General features: G+C 42.5%; 1 protein-coding gene across 1 annotated transcript in view; it reads right to left on the bottom strand.

Annotated features, from left to right (window-relative positions):
* LOC115389982 (neural-cadherin-like) overlaps nt 1–26,232 on the bottom strand; it is a 317,885-nt gene that overhangs the window by 193,529 nt on the left and 98,124 nt on the right. Inside the window, 4 exon segments of the mRNA XM_030093608.1 lie at nt 2,248–2,359; nt 11,169–11,373; nt 16,402–16,627; nt 20,246–20,443. Coding sequence (XP_029949468.1) covers nt 2,248–2,359; nt 11,169–11,373; nt 16,402–16,627; nt 20,246–20,443 — 741 coding nt within the window.

The following is a 26,232-nucleotide window of genomic DNA, read 5'->3' on the forward strand; positions in this document are numbered from 1 at the left end:
TTTTACTGTAACTTCATCAACTGTTACATGTACATTGGGTTTGACCTGCAAACTGAATGAAGCTGGGTAGAAATAACGTCCAATCTGTGACGTGGTTCGGACCAATGACTCCACGCTAAGCGACAGAACAACGTAGCTGCAGGAGCAGAGAAACACTTTTCTTCCAGTGACAGACGGTGAGAACCTAAACAGAGCCCGGGCCTGTCGGTGTCAAGCCACACTGTGACAGATCAGATTGTGATAAGTCGTAGCTACAGCATTCACCGGCGCCACTTCCTGGCGTCGGATGAAACATAAGCCAAGCCCTGAGAGTGAGAACGGGGCTGTCACGGGAGGAGAAACCGAGAGCACCGATGATTTCACGGCTGCCGGCGCCGATAAACTCCACTTTCATGACCACTCAAAATACATGAACATTATAACACGATCCTCAGGCGCTCGTATTTTCCTCCGAAAGCCACGACAGCAGGGACACTCTCATATTTGCACATCAAGAAACTCCTAGAACTGCTTCTGCTTTAGCTTCATTTCCAGGCTAAAATATGAATTGCTTTTGATTAAGCTTTTTTTTTTTTTTTAACACTGCCTAATAGAGACAGACCAAATTAAATTGAATTGAGAAAATATTACTTGCAACATAATTTGAAGAATTTTGTCTCGAGCAATAATAAATCCGTGTTCTGGGAAAACTCATCATTTAATATCCAGCTATAGTTGAATTTTTAAAGAAGCGGTCATTATTAAAATGAAAGAAAAAAGGTTTTCCAATCTAATTCTATTAACTTTTCTATTAACTCCTACATGCTCAGTGAGAGTAACTTACAGCACTCTCTCCAAATAAGTTAGATTAGCAGGCTTCCACATATAACAAATGACTGTTAATGACTTTTGGGATCCATACAAAAAAAAACAGAAAAATGATCTTTGCACAACTTCACAATGTGATAAACTTGAATCAAGAGTTTCTCATCATTTCCTCAGCATCTCCTGACCCTCCAAAGCTCTTTGAGGACCTGTTTTCGGAACGATGGTGAATGAAGTTACAGAAAATCCAAACTTTCAAAGTGGCTCCCTTTCAAAAATGCTCTGACTCCATGGAACCAGGTTAAAAAAACAAACAAACAAAAAAACCCCACAACTTTTCTGAATTGCTGCTACGGTGCATGCGTCACGGCTGTAATAGATCAGGAAATGTGTGAGTAGATGGACAATAAGAACTATGTTTTCCTCCAGTGTCATGACTCCTACTCCATTTTCTCCTGGGCCCAGTCCATGTTCTCCTGGTCCTGGTCCCGCACCAGTTTGTATCTCATGGGTTTGGTAGTTTTACAGATGACAGTCAGCGTCCGTGTTCTCTTATTGTTAATGTTTGTAGCAGGTTGTTCTCAGTGTGCATGTGTCTAGTTTCAATATGAAGACAACCAAAAGTGCAAACTTGTAGTCTTGCATACTAACCGCGTCTTTTCAGATATTTCTGTGTAAACAGGCATCGTTTTCAAGATGTTTGGTTGTAAAAACAAAACTTTTCTAAGATGAAAATGCAAAAACAATCTGTTTTCATTTGCAATGTGTCGTGTGAAAAGTGACATTGGTGCATCATCATATAAAACTTCAGGCTGGTTATCAAACACAGAAAGACAGTTTGGCGCACAATGATTTCTTACCTCAAAATAGTTACATTAGAGAGATTTTCTGTTACGCACTCTGCTGTATACTACTGTCCTGCTGTAGGAATTATTATTTGCAAAAAGCACCAAAACTGGACCTCTTTGGTACATTGGGCTTATGTTTGAATAAGGAGACTTCATAGTTGAGCAAATTTTGACAACAACTCTGTTTCCATTTATAACCTTTTTTCCAGATTTTCATGTTTCATATTGTTTTAATAAAATGTGTCTAAAAACGATGCCTTCATTAGAACACCAAAGAAGATTGTGTTAGGGATTTTCGTTCCATTTAGTTTGATTGTAGAAGAATAAAAGTGAAGAAAGAGCATCTGCACAAAAACACCAGAAAAACAAACAGCTAAGTGCATCTCTGATTCCTTTTCCAGTAATGTTCATGTTCATCAAAACAAGCGAAGGGAAAATGATTGCATTTTGGAGCAAAATAATATTGGGTTATGGCTGAAACAGCTCTGCTACAATTGAATGTTGGAAGCGCAGAGGTAAATAAGTGCAGCGTAATATTAGTGAGTTATAGAAGCATGGCAGAACAGGCCTGTTGAGATGTGTCTGTACGTCTCACCTTGCAGCAGGGAGGTCGCTGTCGTGACGGTCTCCGGCACGCCGTCCTTGCTGTAAATCGACTGGAGGAATTCTGGAATGCAGTCGTTTTCATCCACAATAACAACTCGTACCTAAGAGAGCAGAGGAGGAGGGCGGAAGAAGTGAGTGAGGGCACGAGTAAAACACGTCAGGTTTCACCTCACTGATGACTGACGCTCATATGATGTGTTAATAAATACTGACCAGGCTGTAGGATTACTCTCTTAAGTCATTTAACTCGCGTCAAGGATTCGTCCCAAAAGACACAGTTGTACAAACGTCTCAGTTGACAATGAAACCAAAAATGAAAATACTGGGATTCTTTAGCAATTCAAAATTTTATGATCCAGTTGATAAAAAAAATAAATAAATAAATAAAAAAGAGGGATGTGCTCCACAAGCAAAGATACAACGACTTCTTCTCAAAGAACTGTGCAGCCATCGGATGGACTTCAGATCAGGGTGTCCAGCACAGGGGTTCAGTAAAACTTTCTTTAGATTGTAGTCATTTTCTAAACAAATTTATGTCTGCACCACGTTACATTTTAAAGTTAAATGTTATTATGACAATATTTTATGGGCCTGGTCCATTCAAGATGAAACTGGATTGAACGTGGCCCCTGAACTAACCGTGAGACTTTTAAGGTCTGCTTTTGATCTGATAAAGCATTTAAAAATGTGACAGAAGCGTTGTAAAAGATAAGAAACGGGTAGTTTCTGAGGCAGATTTGCTAAACATCTGTAGATACCGCACATTTCATAGACACGGAGACATTTCAAGCAACAGCATCAGGGAAGTTTTCCAAGTCTAGCCTAGAATTTAAAAAGTGTCTTGTGTGTCTGTGACATGTGCAAATCTAATTTTGAGAAGGTAAGAGCAGGCAAACCCTGGGGCGCCGTGTTGGGAGCTGCTGTTTCACAGAATGATGTCAGGGTTTACCAGCTGAATCTCTTTTGAAGTTGGCGATGAAAAAGAACACGTCTAAACATGGAACTAAATCTACAGAATGGCTTCAAATTGAGAAAAAAATTGCCTCTTAGAGGAACACAATAAGAGCTCAGAACTGAATCCCACAGAAATGCTGCGGAACGAGCTCAGAGAGATATTTACAGCATTTCTGTGAGGAAGAATGGTGCAGAAAAAAATCACTCCTGTAGGTTTTGCAGCTCTCCACAGCGACTCCAACTTCTTCTTGTCAAAGAGGGTTAAACTAGTCGTCCAGTCACAGGGTTCCTTCGTTTTCCCGGCAGAATGTGTGAAGGTTCCAATAAAGGTCTGAGATGTTTTTGTGATATTTGTGGTATTAATTTAATCTGGAAGCAAACTGGACTCATCATACAAAATGCTTCATGAGTTTAAAACCAAACCATCCTTGAAAACAACTGAAATAAACAAGTATCAGCGGAGCCAAACAGCTCTCTCCATCACAGCCATCACCAAACAAGTGAAAACGTCCTTTTTATGTTTTTGGTTCAGAGAAGTTTCATATTTTCACAGCAACATTTTGAAGATGATGTTTGTTTTCAACCATACCGAACAAACAGTGAACAGCCTGATCACCCCGGGGGGTTTTGAGGACGGCCTCCAGGTTAGAGGAGCGGATCGGGAGTTCTAACGTTCAAATCCCATGGTGAACGGGTTGCCATCTTGGGTCCCTGAGCAAGACCTTTGACCCTTCATCACATCCCTGGAGTGGCTGTCCATCACATTCTCACAACTCACATAGGGAAATGCAGAACCAGGAATCTCCCTGAGGGGAATAAAAGAGCATGCTTTCTTCTTCAACCTCTTCTGAAGTCTGTTTGACGAAAAGAGAAACATCTTCAAAATTCCGAGCAAGTCCGTTGGCCTTCAGGACAAAACTGGATGTAGATAAGATACCATTGTATGGCAATGCCATGCAGCAAACTGGGACACAGACACTTTCTTGCCACTGCAGCTTGAGATTTTACATATTTATGTGTGAACCTGCGTCGCTAAAAAGCTGGACTCCATCGACGCACATATGGAGTTTGTGTACTTCTCATCTCATACATGTTTTAGCAATGTTGAGACAGCAACGCATTCACACACGCAAAAACCTGCGCAGGCAATCACAAGTACACAGCGCAGATTAAAAGTCACACTGCAGTGAAGGTTATGAGCATTTTGAATCTGGGATTACTACTTTGGGCTCGCTGCAAAATTGGTTTTCTTTGGAGCTGTTTTCATCCGCGAGCAGCCCAAATTAACCCGATCTCCGACCAAAGAAAGCTCCGTCGCACCCTCGGCTTTATTTAGCTCTCCTCATAGAGGCTCCACACATCGGGGATCTGCGCTCGCTCCAATAAGCTGAGGTAGAGTACAATCCTGTTCTTTTTTCTTTTTTTTTCCCAGTCCCTTTTGTTCCTATGACCCAGGAGCGAACAAATGAGTGCAAAAAATAATTCATGTGGTGTGTACATGACGGCGTGGATCTTAGATCACAGTGATGCTGTTCAGTTCATTAGGGACGTGGAGGCAAACAAAGCAGCCTCCACCAGATGTTGACTGCCTGCTCAGTGTATTCAGGAGCAATAAATAAAGGCATGTCTCTCTGACAGCCTCTCGACCCTCACACCCGCTCCTTTCTATTCAATATGAACACAGAGGCGCGCACACAAACACACGCAGCGAGCGGTTTGTAAATACCACTGGTATTAAGCTCTGCTAGGTAAGATGAAATTCTGTAATATCAGTTAATCCTTCAGCAAAGATCAGCTTGGAAGCTGTAGACAACAAAATAAAATCTGACCGTGTCAGCTCCCTGAAGTGATTTGAGTGTGTTTGCCAGCGTGCATCCATCACTGGGTGTGTGTGTTTGCATGCCATAGTGAGCACATCTCTACCAAGGAAATGGAAAGAGCTCAGCTGAATGTGAGAAGGAAAACTGTGTGTGGAGGAAAAAAATGCACAGAAAGAGTAAGTTTGAAAGAGAAGAGAGGAGAAGTCAGCCGTAATAAAGTCAGATGAGCTCAAACACATGCGCGATAATGCTCACACACACACACACACACACACACACACACTCGGGAAGCTGCAGGCAGATCTCAGGCTGGTTAGGTAACTAATGGTGCCGATGAGCTATCGCTCCTGGAGGGAGAAACTTGGAAACTACCTGCAAATTAAAGTCATGCTCGGTGAGTCCAGTGTGCGCCAACACACCACCTCTGTTTGCTCCTTTGACAGAGAGCGAAACATTTCTGACAGGGAGGAGAAAATTACACACAAAACAGAGAAGCAAATGACAGGGAGGGGTTTTGTTAATTGTCTTACGGCCATTTTACACACCAATGTTCCGGGTGAAAACACATCATTTTTGTGTTATTAAAGACGGTAGTGTTTCTATTTCACTGGTCCGTCCCACTCAAGATGAAACTGGGCTGAAGGTGGCTCCTGTGTGCAACAGCCCCAGTTGGTCTCTTGTTTCCACTGAAAAGCACAAAAATGTCTGTTTCTGTTGCTCCGACAGACTTGGGTCAATGGGTCAGGCCCGCCACGCGAGGTCTGCACGTCCAGGTCGCGCCATGAAAATAAGTGTTCTCATTCTGGCTTGAAAACTGTTAAAACAATGGAGTTTTTCATTTTTGCTTTTATTTTAAAAAAGTAAAGAACAGATGTTAAACAGATTCACTGGACCTGGTCCAGAAGGGTCCAGATGGCAACATGACTGGTTCCTTCAAAAGCTGCTTTAGGGTCCTACTGGTCTTTACTGTCTTTACTGTCTAACCGGACTTCAAGGAGCATGTAATGGTCCTTAAATTCCAGTGTGTTGAAGCAAAGAGGCATCTAAAGCATGCAGGACTGGGACCCTCTGGGACCACGGCCTTAAATTATGGGCTGTTTGCTGACAGCAGTGAAGTTTAAAACAAATAAATATGATCAGACTTGTCAGACGCCAATCGTGCACAAAGTGTTGAAGAATAAGAATAATGCATACAACCATAACACCACTTCAATATGTAAACTATGGGATGATTAAAATAACTTGTTTCTTTTATAGACTTAATATCAACCAGAAGAAGGCATGTCTTAATATGGGCCTGTCAGGGAAGATGCTCAGGAGGGAGTAGTGATGTGACAGACTGAAAGATGAAGTTAAAACGGTGGGCTTCACTGTGTGTGATCTATTTAAGAACCTTTGTCAGGTTGTGACAAACAACCCAAATCCTGCGTTAAGACCAAGACCTGACCATCCCAAAACCAAGACTTGAAGGAGCCAAGATCAAGTCAAGACCTCGACCTTGAAAATATGTGGAGCCATATGAAATCCGTGTTAACGGAATCGCAGACGGAATCGCGGAAATGGCCAATAAAAACGGAATTGGAATAAAACGCGGAATATTGCGGAATTCGTCCTAATCTGGTCTGAAATTCAGTTTTCGGGAGAAAATGGAACCTTATAGTGCAAAGCAAACATCCCGGTGGGACCGCCCGAGCTGCTGCAATGTGTACGTCACTTCCACAGCGCTGCTAACATGCTAAAGCTGCGTTCACAACGCCAAATGCTTTCCGCGATTTTGCGTCAAAATACAATTGAAAACAAATGTGAACGCGCGTTCCAGCCACGACGAGACGCGACGCAACAACACGATGTCCAAGCGAGCTGCTCCCTCCCCTCTCACACATTCAGAAAAGTTGTGAAACTCCACGCTAAGCGCTAAATACAGAGCAGAACAGTACACGGACTTTTATGCCTCAGGGGAAAAGCTTTTTTCGTAAATGCTGTCAACGTACTGTGGACTGGACTTGCAAAGACGCATGCAACTAATTGAAAACTATTTCTTTGTTGCAGGACTTTAAACATTAAATCGCCTGTTATATCCTATTAAATTGTGGACATTTATTCATTTCCACTTACCAGACACCTTTTTTTATGGTAAAAATGAGCATAAAAAACAAAATACAAAATTCAGAAATATTAAAACGGAAAAAACGGAATTTGGGAAAAAATAAAACGGATTTCATATACCTCTAAATATGGTCTGGAGACGGGTTTTAAGACCAAGACATTTCTGGAGAACTAATGAAGACTATCCTGTCAGCGAGAAGGAACCACAGTCAAGAACGTGACAAACCAAGAAGGCAGATTTCTGCTTCAGACAGAACTGAAGAGCAGCACAAACTACTCTCTAACATCTCATCATGTTAAAATTTGAGTGTTTGCTTTAACTTTCAAGAATTCAACACATCGTAATTGTTTCTTTTAGATTCATATGTGCTCTTGCATGAAGCACTGTGCCTTCGTCTGTCAGCCGCTAATTGGAGAAACACAGGTGATGGCTTGACGGGGCAGATCAAACCGCTGTGTGAAGTGAAATTATTCAGTCAAACTCCGTTTATTTATTGCATTTTGCCAATTATCCATTCAGAATTTTCACATCTAAACTACAAGGTGGTGAACACTCCCTTCTCACAGTGAGAAGGTCTTGGGGTTCAGGCAGAGGTGTCAAACATATTTTAGTCGAGGAGGCCACAGTACCTTTAAATTTTAAATTTTAACTTTAAAGTTTTTCTAAGTTGTGGTGCAGAGTAATACGTGATGAAAATGTGGTTTTTTTTTCCACAAAAGAAACAAACAATATGGAAAATTATTATACTCCTAAGCCTATTTCAATCAAACCTTCTGGTGGAAAATACAGTGAAATGCCCCCCAAAGACAACGTGTGCAGTAGCTGCTGCGAACTCCCCCTGACAGCGTGGCTTTCAGGCTAGTTTGTTAGTAACCTGGTAACTCGCTTTCATGGCAGCATCAGCAATATCTCAGCCCTGATCTCAGCGTTGTGTTGTGTCCACGACTTTTCAGAATTGTGTTAAAACATTTATGTTTTCTTTGATATTTTTTGGTGGCTTTGATGGACCAGATTGGAGCCTGTTCCAGGCCGGTTTGACCCACGGGCTGTGCAAGTTTAATGCACGTTACTCCGATTTCCTACAGAAGCCAAAAACGGACATTTGAGTTTTAGTGGTAGCTCTAAATGAACCTGTAAATTCAACTGGACAAAGAGGAACAGAAGATTGATGGATGACTGGATTCAATCAATTGCCTGAACCTTTCTCAGTTGGCAATGCTCATCACTTGAAAACAAATAATGCAGAATAAATAGAGCTACAGTTCTTATTGTTTTTTGTTACAATAGTAAGATTTAAAGAAAACAACTGAGTCACGCTGGAAAACAAAAGGTGTCACAATCGTCAATGATCTGACTCACTTTGCATCCATGTCTGGTTCTGGTTCAAAGCAGGATTTTTTTCAGCTTCATTCAAAGCACAGTGGCTTCTTTTCTGGCAGACTAGTTAATACAGTTTATGTTTCACTGTCGACACCATCATCGCAACTAACACCAAGTTGTTTTCCACTTTGTATTCAGCACAAAAGCTTCCATTCTGCATGTGTCTGTTGTGAATACTCACACAGCAGCCGTTTACCATTTTAGCTGGGTCCTCAGTGTTTTCCTTCCACATGAATGCTCCGGCACAAGATGCTGACCTTTGCATGTTTGCGACTCTGGAGGCAGCCACAGCCCAAACACACAGTAGCAACACTACATTGTTCATTACTGCATCACTCATTTAGTCGTTGCATTAATTTACACAAATTCAGCAAAACCTCCAAATATTGTATCTTTTCAGGGCATGTAGTAACACAGACAAAGCGACTGTGTTGAACAAATGAGTCTTTTAAGTTACCATCACCACAGCTGGTTGATAATGACAAATACAGTAACACCACTGCATTTGGCAGTAACACACGAGCAGAAACCTCGCTTGCTGTATATGAAAACATGCATGACAAATGGGGTTTCTGCTTTCCTGCTGTCTTTAGCAGCTGCTGTATGACCTCTGGCTTTAAAAGAAGGAACAACTCACCAATCTGGAACAAGCTCAGTCGTCTTCGACTGCAACATGAGACATGTTTGCCTTTAATTAATGTTATGATTAGCTTGCATCCACTGAAGCCGTTATGCATTAGCAGCTCTAAGTAGACATTAGCTGCCCTTTATAAGTGCTGTCTGACCTTTTATTAAAGTTAAACTTCATGAGTAAAGCTGTCAGAGGAAGTGAGCCCTATTCCTCTGAGTCGGGCTCTGCAGGTTTCTTCCTGTCCACAGAGTCCTCCTCTGCTTGCTCATGTGGAAATGTTGGGTTTTCTTAGTAAAAGTGCCTTGAAATGACTGTGTTTTTATCCTGCTTAAATAAAACTGAACTGAATTGAATTGAACTTTCAACATATTCAATCAGGTGTCTAAAAGAGGAGGCCAATGGGCCAAAACTAGCCCAAAGGAGGGTCCAATCCAGTTTGGAGGTTGGCAAGGTCTAAAATTCATAAGTAAGACAAAAACTGCAATATTCCGTAAAAGTAACTGCTTTATCTAATTATTCACTGGGGATCACGTTGTCCTTGTGAGATTAGCAGATGTAAAACACAACACTGGGATCCTGAACTGAACCGTTGCGGTGCATGCTGCTGGGATACCGTCTCCTCCACCACACTAGATCTGTTTCTGGTTTTCTTTGCTGCCATATGGTGCAGGTTTACGATTATGAAGGGAAAACTAATCTAGAAATTCATAGGAATGTTGTCTTTAGGCAAAAGCAGTTGCACCACAAAGAGCCTTGACCACTGAGCCTGTCATTATCTCATTGTAAAGTAATGACTAATGGTGTAATTTCACTGGGGGAGTGGAGTGTAGAGGTGGTGGTGGGGGGCAAAATGCTTGTAAAGAGAATTAAAGGTAATATGACGCACAGGTAATCTGTAAAGAGGCATTACTGTGTACAAAATCTGCCTTTTTCTCCCTCTTGATACAGACTGCTGAAGTCTCCACGCTGGCCGGAAAACCCCTCTCACTGATTCCGCGCACGTAAAACATTTCAGGACAAAAAATGCATGGCGCTGAATTCAGAGCAGTACCAGGGTTCTTTTTTTCTGCTAAAGCACCCAATCAAAGGTATCCTCAGAGACTATTCCACTCAATTCCGGAGCTAAACCACAACAAAAAAAGCAGTCTCGAAATAGAAATTAAATCAGTTATGGATGTGTTGCGTTCACTGTTCAGCAGAAGAAAGTTTCAACCTGCTGTTGTTGAGCCTCAGAGACAGAGAGGGGCTGTTAGGGCAAAGGGTGTAGTGTCTGGAAGCTTTTGGCTTCTGAGGTGCTGACCAGACTGCACATATTGAAGGCTCCTGAGGGCAGGCATGGGGCTAAGGAGGCTGGTTAGCTCGGACAGGAAAGCAGGAAGACAAGGGCGCATACAAACTACCTGCCAGCTCCGTCCTCTCAGTCTCCCCATCACACTCCCGTCTCCTCCCACTGCTGGACTCCGCCAGCAACCCCTCCTCTCCTTTCTTTTGTCGGGTCTGCGTGGCGCTCTGTGGAGCCGGTGAGGACGGGATGGGTTCAGCAGGACATGTTTTAGCCTGAGGCCAGAGTAATGATGGAAACCAGACCGGATGCATCAACGCCCGCAGCAGCACATCGCTTCTGCTGCTTCACTTTCTGACAACACAAGCAAGTCTTTGGGAATCCCAGAGCTGTCATTTCAGTGTGGACAATTCTATCCGGCTCTGGCTGATGAGGACGTTCGCACTTTTAAACTTTCACAGGTACGGCTGTCTTTTGAATACGGGGTGCGTATAACTCATTTTCAATAAATTCAGCTTCAATGGATTCCAAGCAGCCGTAATATTAAAAAAAAAAAAAAAAAAAAAAAAAGGGCCTTTCAGACCGTCTGAAACCAGACTAACCACAGAATTCACACACACGACCATCATTAATGCTGCTGACTAATTTATCTGTTGTCAAAACAAAAACCGAGGGAGCATTGTCTTCAACACCGATGGACTTGTTCAGGTTTTGTTCACGTCTGTGTTGTCGTTACCTCGGCTGCGCTGCTCATGCTCTCCACTCCCTCGCTGGCTCGCACCAACAGCAAGTAGCGGTGCTGGTCGCTCTCGTAGTCGATGGGGCGAGTCAGGCTGATTTCACCCGTCTCGGCTGAGATGGAGAAGAGGCTGCTGGGATTGATGAGGAGGCTGTAGGTGATTGGTTTCTTCTGGAAGGACACGGCTGGTGTGACCAGGAAGCTGAGGAGACACGGGCCAGACGGTGCTTCAGTCACTGAATGCGTGTGAGGACTGAGGTCAGTCAGCCAATGAATGAAGAGGTCCTTTAAGGTATGTACTGCACACACAGGGACGGCCGCGACAAGAACACAGAGTCAAGAAATGCACTTCTAAAGATTCTAAAATGTACTCTTCCCCTCGTAGAAAAATTCCTTGAAGTGTCGACTGAATCCTGAAAGAACTCTAAATATGTGCAGTTCAAGCTAAATACTGTTCACACGCATTTAAATATTCCACTATCTTTACAGTTTAGTAGCTATATTTTAAATAATTCACAAGGAAAATGCTGTGATTATCGACGAGATCAATCTCAATATTCATGAAGACTTCCAGAATAAATATTCAAGTAATACTTAAATTACAAGATTATGCTAGGATTGATGATTAAAGCCACTGTTTGCAAGAAAAACATCCCAGTTTTTAGTAATTCACATGGTTTAAATCCATATTCATTTATGATTTACATGATTAATATTCAGGTTTGTGATATATTACATGATTGATATCCCAGTTATTAGAGAGTTACAGGTTTTATATGAACATTAATGAAAAAGTACATGATTTATTTCCACGTTATTGATAATTCACTTTTTTTTACGATATACACAATATACACAAATAATATCCAGCATATTGATTATATAAATAATCAATATGCAGGCTGCAAATAATTTACGTAATTCATTTCCTAAGTTTTGATAATTCATCAGAACAATATTGATAATTTACAGGTGAACAGGTTTTTCAAGGAAATCTAGGCATTATGTACTAAACAAGATGAATGTCTACGCTGTTCATATCTACGATACTAAATGTATAGATTATATCAAAAATGAAATATCTAAAAGTGTTGTTTAAGATTTTAACAAAGTTGTGGTTATTTAGCTAATTTACATTTTCAAAAACATGTTTCATATCAATAACAGAGTTTACAAAACATTGTACACCCAGCTACTGAACCTCTTCACAAATGATAAATTAACAGGTATTTATACTTAGCAGGAGTTATTACCGAATAGTACAGAATTCCTTCATCGTCTGTACTGCTCATCCTGCTCAGGGTGCTGGAGCCAATCCCAGCTAGTTTACAGGCGAAGGCAGGGTCCACCCTGGACAGGTCTGCAGTCCACCACAGGGCGAAGTGGGGACTGATCCAGAAACCTCATGCATGCGCAGCATGCACTGTTCCACTGAGCTACATCCCCTCGAGCGCCCCCAAACTTACAGGAATAAATTCAGACAGATTCCAAAAAGAAACACGTCAAATTACAAATGTTTTAGTGTTCTGTTCAGAGGCTGAAAACACTGTTAAATAGTTAGTGCTCACTGCATGAAGTTGATCATTTGATCATTATATTTTACCACACCTCAAAGTTAATCTTTTCAGCTCACCCTCTGAGTCTGGTTCTGCAGAAGGTTTTCAGCCCTGACTCTGGTTCTCGAGGTTCATCGCTGTGACCGGCTGCTTGTGTCAAATGGTTGGTTTTTCTCTGTAAAAGTGCCTTGATATAGCTGTTATGTATTTGATGCTTTACAAATTGAATTGAATTGAATTGCGTACACTCTGCTTTTTTTTCCTTACAGTATTGTCTTTGTTCTTGGATATTCATCTGTACCCCCTTTAGATTTTAAATAATACAAATGAAGCTGTTCTTATTTATTGTCCTTCGAATTTTCTGCATAAATTAGCTAAATAATGAACACTAGCAAAGCATCCACAATACAGAAGTGTGTTGTCCTGCTCTGGAGAGGGACTCTATATAAAATATACCATCTGCTGTGATATGCAAACAAAACCTGCCCCTCCATATGTGCGTAAACCAAACCTCTGTGAAGCAGCATCAAAAACATCTGGATGCAGTTCCTTCCCAGTTGTAAAGGTGAAACAAGTATGTTTGAAATGTTACTGAAAAGATATAATTAGCTGTGGCTTTATGCAGTTCAAATAAAATTAATTGCCAAATAATCTATCACACATAAAAATCCATTGGTGTTTATCTTTAGTTTATTCGAGTACTAAATAAGACTGTGGAACTGCGAACTCTAATTTTACAGATTCTGGAAACCTCCAGCAATGATTTTATGGTCTCTAACATGTGAGAACCTGTGCATATACACAACCGATAGTATTTACAAATAACACCTAGAAAATGGGAGTTTCCCCACCCGGACCTTTCTCTCTTGGTGCCCAGTTCCCATCACATCAGTGCTCCAGCTCCTGGGCTCTGTACAGTGGGATTGTATCTATTGACAATGTAAATTAGGGATTACAGACCTTCTGGTCATTTTCATTTAGCACTGGAACGATCTCTCCTAATCACAATACGATGAGGAAGGAATTCCCAACCCCAGAGCGTATGGAAATAAATAATTAACGGCCGTCTTGAAGCTGCGCTGCCTCTTGCTTAAGGCGAAACGTGTCACAGTGTGGAAATCTATTTAGCAGGCTGTAAAACATGGAAGACATCTGATCTCAGCTACAGAAAGAATGGAATGTGTGCACATTAAACATAAATTAATCTGCCTTTAAAGAATGAGGAATGTGAAGGAGCTCTGCGGTCGTATCATGGGGGTTAGAAGGACAGCATCTGACAGCAGTGTGTGAGAATTCATGTAATTGTACAGTATGTTCAGGCACATATAAAAATTAATCATCCTCTTGGAGGATTTCCTCTCATGTTCATTCAGAAGGTAGAATGATGGGTAATATAATTCAATTCATTCTAACCCTTCAATCTCTTTGTTTTCAAATCACTTCTGTAGATCTTTCATGGCATCCTGCTGGTTTTAGTCTTGTTTCAAACCAAACGTGACGCCCTGTGTAGTTGTCTTGAAGACTGGATCAGATTCTCCTCTGGAGATTCTAGACATTAGAACTGCCTCTATTTGCCACTCCGTCTTCACAGGTTCTTCACTGGATGAACACAACGCTTCTCATTTGCTTCCATTTCATGACTCTGCATTTCGTCCCAGTCAACATTTGGAGGAGGGGCCTATGCAGGTTTGTCCTCAAGTTCCAGAATGACCCCATGGCCAAATGTCAATGTGGGCTTCATGCCATGTGAATGTAGGCCAACAGGAATCCATACATATGGGACACATCTGAGTCATCTTTAAGTTTCATGTGGGTGTATAATAACATTTCTGTTTGCCCAAGGCTTTCCCATATGGTTTGGCCATTGTTCATTAATGTAACCTTTTTGTATACAAAGTTGAACCCATGCAGTCAGTCCATACGGTTTGAATTATGTTGAACATATTTAATCAACCCATGTGGGATTCTGAAGTCCCATTTATACTCAAGGAGAATAATGAAACAACTTTTGACAATAAGATCGAACAAGCGCCATTTTTTTTTGTGTGCCTGTGCTGAGGGGGGTGTGGTCTGTGCTAAGGGGCGTGTCATGTGCTGAGGGGGCGTGGTCTGCTGTTAGCTGACATCAGGAAGCTAACTTTGCTCTTCATCCTTCTGGACTATGAATAGGCCTTTATGGGCTCCCCGGTCTGAGCCACGGATCCAGGTCCACTCTGGATGGGTCGAGTCAAGACACTGAAATCAGGGTTTGTTTGTTTTCTCTTGATGTTTTCAAGCATCTCGCATACATGTGTGACTGTGTGTGTGAATGTTACAGATCATGCTGACACAGTAGTCGACAATGTCCGAATGAAGATATGTCGCCATTTGTGTCTAACAGGACTAAAGAAACTGTTTTGGATGTGAAGTGAAGATTTTAAGCAGACTTGAGATCAGGAGTTGAAGGTTTGAGTCCCTCCCTGGGATGCTTTAACATGGGTGCCCACCACATTCCACAAAAAGGATGGGTAAAAGTGGGTAAAGGAATTTCCCCCAATGTGTTATTAAAGAGTGACTAGTTCAGTTTTACCCCTTTTATTTTTTATTTATTTTTTTTATAATTTTTACAATTTTCTCAAATGTGTTTTGTCACAGATTCCCTTCTCTTTAGAAACTGTGAGCCATGCTGGAAGACATTCGGTTTGCTTTGTGTCTCAGATGTGGAGTAATGAACACACACAAGCTGTAGATCTAGATAAATCTACATATAGATGTTGATCTTTCTCCCACTGATTCAAATCAAATCCCACTGAGTCATTCCTTTCATTAAGCACAAACTCCAGACTTTTCATATAGAAAAACACTGTTACTTCCAAATTTTCCAGCCATAACAAGATTGGATGAAATTGTTGCCATAAATGTTCTCAACAAAAGAGCAATTGGCTTGATATACGGCATTTTCTCATTTTTATCTTCTCTATTGCTTTATACTTTTGAAATCTCATTGGGGGAATGTTTTGGCACTGATATTACATTTCAAATAGAAAAAGCCCTTTCTGCTTTCAGCGGTGATATAAATTCTGCAGTCCAATGTTCCACAATGTCTGCACAAGAGAAGTTGGTCAGGATTGTATCCAGGAACAGATCGATTATAGCAACCTGAAAATCTCATAAGCATTAGACACTGATAGTTGATATATTTCTGAAGCTTGTGGAGTTAAAGATCAGAGTAGCCCAAAGAGGAAGAGAAAGTCTCCTCCTCTGAGTCTGGTTCTGCGGTTTCTTCCTGTTAAAAAGGAGTTTTCTTTTTCCACTGTCTACTACTGTATGTTTGCTCATGTGGGATTGTTGGATGTTCCTCTGTCAAAACATCTTGTATAATCTGTGGCACAGTAGGAATGAAATTGGACTGAATTGCATTTCAGAGAAACTCACATTTTTCGAAAAAATAATCAAAGTCAAAGAGAGAGCCTCAGCAACATTGATTATTACAGTTTGATATTAATGACAAGGAAGCAGCAGTAGAAACAATCTGATGGTTAAGTTGATTTATGTTACCATCATCTTTTTTATTCCTTATCAATTCAAAGTAGATCTGATTAATTAAAACCTGAATCCTGAATTTTATGACCATCGTTTTTCAGTTAAAAAAAATAATAAAAGCATGAAGACATGTGAACGTAATGAGAACTCACGGTTGTCCTTCGGGGGTGTTTTCTGGAATGGCGATGGTGAAGGAGGCATTGGCGAACTGCGGGGGGCGGTCTCCAGCGACCACGGACAGGACGGCGGGGGCGCTGCGGCTGCCCAGCCTGTCGGCGGCCACCACGGTCAGCAGGTACTCCCGGTCCCGCTGCAGGGGAAGACCCGTGGTCCGGACCTGGCCGTTCTTCCGGTCCACCTCGAAACGCCCGTCGCCTCCTGCAGTGTTGAAGCAGCCCAACAATGAAGAACAGTTGAGATTTACTGGATCTGAGGGTCATTTTGTAACACATTCAGAAAGGTGAGAAGTTGTAATCTTCTTGAAATGAGATTTGAACCTGTCGATGAGCATGCGTTGGCTTCCTGTTCTTTTCTAAAGAACACCTGCAGCCGATGAGTAATTTTTATACATTTATGTTTAATAGCTGAAGCTGCTTCAGCTGCTCTCCCTTGTTTGAGTTGAACACAATGCGGTATTGTTGGACGTCTGTTATTATTGATCGAATGAGACCACAAATTGAAAAGATCTCAGAGTTGTGTTTGCAAAGAAATGTGACTCAGCTGACATTTTTTCTTTCCATTTACAATTTTGATGAAAAGAATGTGGGGAAAAAAAAGATATATTGCAAATTATTTGTGATGTGCTCTGCCTGATGTATCATTCAGCCGCAGCCATGCACATACAGACATGGAAAATACATGTCATGAGTACGAGAACATGTGAAAAATGTACTGAAAATGCATTAATCTTTGTGTGTGTTTTATGATCTCTGGTTTAACGGCGTGTGAAGAGACTGATTTACACACCACTCAAACACACCACTTTGTGTGTTTCTGCTGTATATTACCATTATTTATTAATGACCAAAGGAAAACAGCCAAATATAAAGACGACTTCAGTGTTGCATATATTATGTATACAATGAATAAATCATCAAAATTGTGGGAAAATGGGTTATTTTAATTCCCCCCCCTGCTGAGCGGGTGAAAACATATAAGAGCCCTGTACCACTCTGATCTTCTTGCCAAGTGGGTGGAAAATGGACAATGTATTTCCTCAGCAACAGGCTGCTCAGCTGAAAGAAATCCACACTTTTAAATTCAAAAGCTAGTAAGCTTGTAGATCAGCCAAAGCCACTTCCCAGAGCAGTTTCAAACAACAGTCAGGTCAACTGACATTTATTTTCAGTGATTTGTATAACAAGTGTTTGCTTGTTAATGCAAAGCGAAGCAGCACATTTAAGTGATAAAGTGGTTCAAAGTGCCGTGCATTAGCCGATATGGCCAGCAGCAAACAAAGTCACTAAATGAGATGAATAAATACATGAATTCATTACTGAAAATATACAATACGTTTTTATTTAGTGTTGGCTGGACGTGATGTGTTTCAGACCTGTTCATCAGTTTTCTCAGCCAAATATTCAACATTTTGCAATACAAACATTTCTTATTGAACGACAGCGAATCATTGCAGCAATGATCTGCTTTGTGTACTGCTTTTTTATCATTTACAACTCAATAGAATTTTTGACAGTATTGAACAAAACTATGGAAAAATAAAATGGAACTAAGGAAAAATCAAGGTTTGTGTCAACGCGACTCCATCCATCCATCCCGAATAAAACAATATTATATTACAAAGTATCAATGCTTGATCAATTTTGAAACGCTCAACTTTTATTTTGCTGATTGTGCATTAAAATATGGCATAATATGATTTTAGAATTATGCTTCATAGTAGTGAAACATTCAGGAAGACGAGTCAAAAGAAACGGGATGGTCAAATATGGCTGCACTTTGCTAGTTTGATATGTGATGTAGATTGAAAAACAACTACAGCTAAATTAATCTACAGATCTTGTTTACAAGTCTTGGACACACGAGGGTCAAGCCTTGCAGAACAGACATGACTTAAAGGGCAACTCCGGTTTTTTGACACCTGGACCTTATTTCTAGGTGTGTGCATGCTCATATACTCACTCAGACAAACATGGTGCAGCTCGGAGTCCTTCAGAAGTTATTTAGATCCAACCGATTTAGCGGGGGCCACGGCAAGGGAGCTTCAGCGCGGGACATCATCTCTGCAAAATCGCTCATTTCGGCTGTATTTCTTCATCCATCGCCAGTGTTATCATAAAGTCAGCTCTGAAGACGGAAGACGAGCTGACAGTTTTCGCTAACTTAGCCACAATTAGCTCGGATGGGAACGTTGCGGAGCTCCTCTCCCCAGCAGAGAGGCACTTTGGCTCGGCCTCGGCTGTCACGGCGCCTGGGTGCCTGACTTCCAGGGGCCGAGTTGGGGCCGATTGGGTAAACGGCCCGGAGCTGCCGCGGCGCAGCAGCTGGAGCCCTCTCCTCACCGGATCCAGATCAGCTGACCCACCTGAAGATGGTCGAAGAGCTGACTTTATGATAACACTGGCGATGGATGAAAAAATATAGCCGAAATGAGCGATTTTGCAGAGATTATGTCCCACGCTGAAGCTCCCTTGCCGTGGCCCCCGCTAAATCGGTTGGATCTAAATAACTTATGAAGGACTCCGAGCTGCACCATGTTTGTCTGAGTGAGTATATGAGCATGCACACACCTAGAAATAAGGTCCAGGTGTCAAAAAACCGGAGTTGCCCTTTAAATGAGGAGTAGCACATAAAGGCCATCATTCCATCTCTACCAGTTTAACTGTTTGAATTACATGTTGTGTGCGCTAAATAAAACTAATATTCTTTTTTTTCTAAATTAACAATTATGTGCAGTAGTGAAATAAAATACAGCAGTTTTCAGCATTGTCTTTTCTTCAAAGTTACTCAACCATTTGTCAAGCATGAAATCTGCTGTGACTCTTTATTCCCTTCGTTGTGTATCGGAACACATGAAATAACCCCAGAGCAAAACTTTACATTAAACGGGAGCAAAATGTGTCATGTCATATGCTACGTGTCAAAAACAGCCTTCAGAAACACCAGTAGTCTTATATTTAAGACCATTCCCCAATGAAAACTGAACATTTACTAACCTTCATCAAAGTTCTGCATCCACAAAATGATAAAACCAAATGCTAAAAAGTGGTACTCAGCACTACAGCGAGCGGTGTGACGAGGCTTTTAGTGGATGAATCATCAATTCCAATGACTGAAGAGCCGTCTAGACACGAACATCGATGTTTACGCTTTATTAATAGACAGATCTCTGCTGTCTGCTGGGTTTTTTTTCTCTTCCATCCTCAGGTGAAAACTTGGAGGACCCCCTCCTTAACACTTCTTTAAATGAGCACCAGAAATTGTGATGTGGCGAACAAAAGAAAAGCAATTATTCTGTAGGATAGAGAAATGAACGGCGCTGGAAAATTGCATGTGCTGCTGGTACAGCGGCTCCGAGGAGGGCAGCCGAAAGCAGACGCCGTTTCGTCCTCGCCGTGATTCTCTCTGTCAGAAAATGATCAAACACTCATTTTCAAACCCTGCAAATTATTGATTTGATCTTCACAGGCTTGTTTTCAAATGATGACCCAAGGGGAACATCTTATTTTTATTATTTTTTTGAGATCTTGATATAAATCGGTGGACTTCTTGCTTTGTGGTTTGTGAAAAACTCCATCATATCGTTGCAAGTGTCCAGTTACACCAGAGACAAGAAAGACGCGGAGATACACCAGAACCAACCACAGGGCTGCGCTTACACAGACATGGCAGGAACGCCGAAGACGATGCAGTTGGCATGGCAGGCTCGGAGTTGGCGAACACAGGGATTTAGATTAGTCATGGACAGAAATACGGTGGTGACAGAAGTCATTGTGCTCCTTTTACACAACATGGAGACGAGATGACATAAAAGCTCACCGTCAGAGAGGAAGTACTCCACTTCACCGTTGTTGCCTTCATCCCCGTCCTGAGCGTAGAGCTTGTAGACGAGTGACCCGGCAGCAGCGTCCGGCGACACCACAGCGAGGTATGGAGCGGGGACCATGCTCCACTCGGGGATATTGTCGTTTACATCCGTCACAGTCAGCTCCACTCGCACCAGGTACCACTCTGGACCTGCACAACGAGGCAAAGGCACATCAGGAAGGGTTAACTGCAGCTGCCAGGCAAACAGAAGGCCCAGGTTTTCTAGGGTTGAATAACGGTGTGAGAAATCCATTTTTTAGTTTGTGCTCACAATGAAATATTCAAGTCTTTAAAGCTCACCACACTTCAAAGAGGCCTCTTGCCACCTCCATATTATATTTCTGTCCTCAAAGCTCTCCTAACACATCACTGCTGTGTTCCTGTTGCGATTGTTTTTCTCGAGCATAATGGCTGAGGACACGCAGCCAGAACTGGCTCGCTGCTTTCCTCCGACCAACTGTGCTGCTCGGGGAGGCACAGTATCATTCCAGCAACCGGTACAAACCAGCTGGCCCAGGTAGCTCCGCTGCCAGGTCAAAGCAAATAATGAATGAACGTGCACACGCACACCGGTGCCAGCAAGGAAAGGAAAGGTTTGCGTAACGCAGACTGAGAGCCAGTTGTTTGATGATAAATAGACCATTTAGCTTATAGAAAACATGAAGGACTTCCAACCCAAACCACGTCAAACAATAATGGAGCAACTGCAATGCACCGCAATTATAATGCTGAGATACTAAAACTGTGAATGGGAGAGATGGGAGGGCCTCACAGAGGTGCAGTGGTTAGGTAGGAAAGTGTACGTAGGTTTGATTCCCTGTGGAATTGCATGTTCTACCTCTGGCCCCTGTTACTGCTCCTACAAGACATGTCCTGGAGGTGTAGCTGTGGATGTGGGTGATGTGTGACAGACTGGAATCATGTCCAGCATGAAGTCAGCTGGGCTCAGCTCCACCCCATCACAGGGAAAGGATGAACAGGAAGGGTGGATAGAAAGGGAGGGAAAGTGCTTTCTGTGAGTTTATGAACAACGTTTCAGTGTGAGACTGTGGCCTCTTCACCAATATGCACCAATCCCTCAGTGGAACTAAAAAGGTCTGCAGTTGGAACTTTAACAGTAACATGCCGACCATGTTTACGCCTTGGATCTTAGATTATCAACTCTAAAACTACCAAGTCTGAATTTATTTTTTCTATAAGATGGTGTGTGAATGGCTTCTTTTCCATTCTCAAACTAAATACGTTCCTTTCAAAAATACAAATTGAAGGCTTCACTGTGGAGGAATGTTTATCAAACAGGGGTCAGCCCGAATAAAATCTACTGCAAGAGACATAAGGTGGTGGTAAAGGTTTAATTTTCAGTGCTGCTACTGGTCAAAGAATTCTGCAGAATCTTCACTTAAACACAAAATTGAACAGTGAAATGAGCTGGAAATTCTGTGAGATGAAGGGATAAAGCATATCTTCACCATGGACTGGAATTTTTTTTTTATTCATATTTAATGTGTTTATAAAAACAAGAAGGCATCATCAACGTGGTATTTAAAGCAGGCGTTTCTTGAGCTCTCGGCCCTGCCCGCCCCGGGCGTCCGGCGCCCGGGGTGGACTGGCTCCTGCCGGTCGTGGCTCCGCGGGGCCCGGGCCCCAGGACCGCCAGGGTCCCCGGCCGGGGCTTTTATTTTTGTGGCCTGGTCTGTTCACTACTATGGTTCATCAGGGGGAAAAAAAAGGAGAAAAAAAAATTGTATGTATATATATATGTTTATGAATGGTTCTGTCAGTTCTTGTGTTGGTTGTCAGCTCTGTTTGGGTGTTGTCTAGATTGGGGTTTGGGATTGTTCTTGGTTGCGTGTGGTGCGTCGACAACACTGTTTTGTATTGTGACTTTGTGCCCCTGCCCCCTCCCTGTTCCCCCTCTCTTTATCTTCCTCTCATTCTGTCCCTTGCTCTCTGAGCGTTTCCGTCCCGGTCCTGCCCTCAGCCATGCCGGATGCCAGCTTTAAATAAAGGCAGCAGCAGGAGGAGATTCAGTCTCGTCCTGCTGCTAACATTAAAATCTGTTCGGATAGTAAAAGGCTACAATCATACAATATCGCACGCCACAGCTGCCGAACAGGACAAGGGAAAAAAAAAAAAAAAAAAAAAAAAAAAGCAGGCGTTTCTCAAAATGTGGCCAGAAATCCACATTACGGCCCCGTTTAGAAAACAATGTTTTCAAGAAAAAATGGCAAACGTCCGCAATGTTTTCAGGGTCCTTTAATAAAACCTGAGACTGAAAACATAAGTCTTAAAGGTGCTGTAGGCAGGATTCCGCATCTCCGCCATCTTGCTTAGGGTTACCTAAGCAAGATGGTGATTTGACCCATCTAAGATGGCGATTTGAAACCCAGCACAGCCAATCCTGTCCTGTTTTCTCTGACATCACGCCCTTACGCAAGTTAAGCCCCTCCCACAAGAACGTGTGACGAACGCCCCTCGACCAATCACGGTTAAAGCCTCATGGGCTCTTCTGATTGGTCAAAGATACCTGGAGCTGTCGAGATTCCTTTTCAGCTCAGAACAGAGACAGATGGAAACGCTGCACCCTCGCGGTAATGCAGTTATGCTACACTCCTAAAGGATTATCAATGGATACTCTAACATTTAATCCAAAGAAAACAGAAAAATTAGCACTGACTAGCAAAATCCTGCCTACAGCACCTTTAATAGCACACCACACACGTCATTTCGTTACAAAACCAACAGGACCAACTCATGACCCAACATGCTAACTCCATCCTCTTTAGTATTTCCACTATTTATTTGGAAACACAAAACTTTTCTGAAACAAAAGTGCAAAAACGATGCATTTTCACTAGAAGCGTAAACAAGGGCTCAGAAAATATTCACAATATCTTTTGCAAAAGACAAAATTTGCTAAATTCTAATACTTTTTTTTTTTTTTAATAAATAAGCTCTTTGATTCTGTTACACTACCTTCAACTGAACTGTCAGGTCGTCTCCATTTGTCTCCTGAGAAGCAGAGAAATAATGTGTAGGAAGCTGAGGAGGCCGCCTCTGCATCGCAGCCAATGATTCTAATCAGAGCTCAGCGAGCTGCACCTGTCCTAAACAGCAATCACAGCCACTCTGCTGAAAGACAATGAAGCCCCACACAGGTCTCATCAGCACCTCCATCCCTCCACCCTCAAAATGCCACGCAGGAGTGTCTGCTGCTCACAGCAGGGGGGCAGAACAGCCAGAGGATTGCTCTCATTTGAGTCCGTTTGGATACCTGTTGGGGTTAAAAAAAAAAAAAAAAAAGAGGCTGATTCCCGCTTGGACTCTGTAGCAACAGATGCATGTAGAGAGGTGGGAGAAAACAGGCTTTGTGGGTACCGCTGTGTACGAAAAGATGCAAAGTGGGCAGATAGGAGAATAAGAAGTATTGGCCGAGTAAGAGGGCGCAATCAAATAATATGGAGTGCAGCGATGGGGGGGATGCAGCGAGAAAAATAGGAGCTGAGTGTCGCATGAACAGGATTAGGAGTGAAGCTCAGAGGCTGAAAAATGACCCTGTGGTTGTTATAGAAACAGCGGAACAACGAAAAGAGGACGACGGGAGAATTAGGGATGGAAAGAAAAGAGAGAAGCACAAGCAAGCAATTGCATAAATCAATGGCATTAAGGAAGAGAGGGAACGAGGGAGCGTTACAAGGAAAAACGTAAGCGGACTTCAAAAGAAGACAGAAGAGTGGAATTAACCAGCCATATCTTACAAAAAAACTAAAACTAATGGAAAAAAACAACAACAACAACACAGCACAGCACTTGACTCTGGAGTTTAACCCGTGTATTTGCTACTGATCTCTTTTTTCTTTTTGTCTCACTCCATCTCTTTTCATCTCCCTCCCCCTCTCTGTGGTCATAACAGATTCAAAATTAATTGGCAAAAGGACAATGTAGCGTTGGGAAGGGAGGGACGGCATTACCCAGATAATAAATCATCGGGCTAATATACAGAGCACTATGCCAAAATGCATCTTACGCACACACCACACACACACACACACACACACACACACACACACACACACACACACACACACACACACACACTAGTAACGATCATCAGTGATTAGTGGCTAATGAAAGAGCTTTGGGATTGGAGGCTCACTGCTCTTGCAATTCCTCACACTAATGCATCTTAGTGCATATAATGATACAGTATGTTGCAATCCCAAGAAACAATATGGGCTGCAATTACAAATAACACCAAGGAAGGCCTTCTTCATGGCCACCAACCTCATTTGCTCCAATAAGCTGTGAGTCTAAGCATGTCTCAATGCTGCCGTCTTCATCGGCTGAATTCTGAAAGTCTGCGCCCCCATCGGTATCATCCACGCTAGTTTGGATTATTAGGTGTGGCAGCTCATATTCTAATGCAGTGATATCAAACATACAGGAGGCCACATGCAGCCCAGTTTCATCTTGAGTGTCTCAGGATGGTAAAATAGAGTCATAATAGCTTTTGAATTTAAAGGGTTTTTTTGGTTGTGGTGCAGAATAATTATGATGGAAATATCTCTATTTGCACAAAACCAAATAATGACAAAACGTCGGTGGAAACTCGAGTGAAATGTCTCAAAAAGAAAGCTGCATATTTCAACAAACTGTTACGGCCCGAACGCACTGGACGCGGAAGCGCCGCGCGCGGTAGCGCCGCGCACGGCGCTTCTGATCGCCTCCCATGTTAACCTATCTGACCGGCCGCACCAAACGCGCAGTGGAGCGCCGCGCGCGCCGCGGCTCGCGCTCTGCAGCGCGCCCGCTCCGCTTCGTTCTATTTTTCACGCGAGCCGCGAGCGCCGGGAGCGCCATATGTCAAGCTGGATCAAGCAGATTGGACCAGACAGGAAGTCGGAAACAGAAAAGGCAAGAGAATCCGGTCAATTTTCAAAATATAACAAATTAAATGACGATTAGTTACGGGCGGTGTTGCTCGTCCGTCTATAATTTGTCACTTGGGTCTAATCACAAGACAGATGGACACACAAACAGACATATGCATGTACGCACCCAAACACACACACACACACACACACACACACACACACACACACACACACACACATACACACATACACACACACACACACACACACACACACACACACACACACACACACACACACACAGCGACAGACATTCACGTGATGCAGAAAAAAAGAGGACAGGAGGAGAAAAAGTCTCTCCACAGGTCACCAAAACACACACATCCATACTGGCAGAGCGAGACAGAGGGAACAGGGAACAAACGTGAAAACCGAGAGCTGACGGAGCGAGCCGAGTGCAGCCGATGTGTGACCAGCGCGGAGAGCGCAGGCGCCTCCAGTGCGAACAGCCAAGCGCCGGCACGGAGACGCGCGCGGCGCGCGCGGCGCCTCCGCTACGCTTCCGCGTCCAGTGCGTTCCCGGCGTTACAAACAGCATGGTTCTGTGGCTAATGCTCGTTAGCTATCTTTCATGGCAGCATTAGTGATGTCTCAGCTCTGATCTAAGTGCTGTGTTGCATTTTGTCTGCTACTCTGAAGAAATTTGCAAAAAAGAAGGAAAAAAAAAATCAGTGTTTCCTTTGAAATTTTTACTATTTGCTTTGTGAGTTGGTGGGCCGAATTGGAGCCTTGTGTGGGCCAGTTTTGGCCAACATGCCTTATGTTTGACACCCATGTTCTCGTCTATATAAATTAATCAAATAAATCTGAATTTGATTGTATCTTATAATAGATAAAAATTTAATAAATACATTAAAAGATAATTGCTGAAAATTGCACGTGTGAAACCTAAACGAGGTTACACTAAAGGCTGGTTAGCTTTTAGCAGAATAAATAAGCCCACTTGTTCCCCTTCTTGTACTATATTATGCATCAAGCTCATGCAGTTTTTTTTCCAGTATTTGT

This window comes from Salarias fasciatus, chromosome 1, assembly GCF_902148845.1.
Source record: "Salarias fasciatus chromosome 1, fSalaFa1.1, whole genome shotgun sequence".
Classification (NCBI taxonomy): domain Eukaryota; kingdom Metazoa; phylum Chordata; class Actinopteri; order Blenniiformes; family Blenniidae; genus Salarias; species Salarias fasciatus.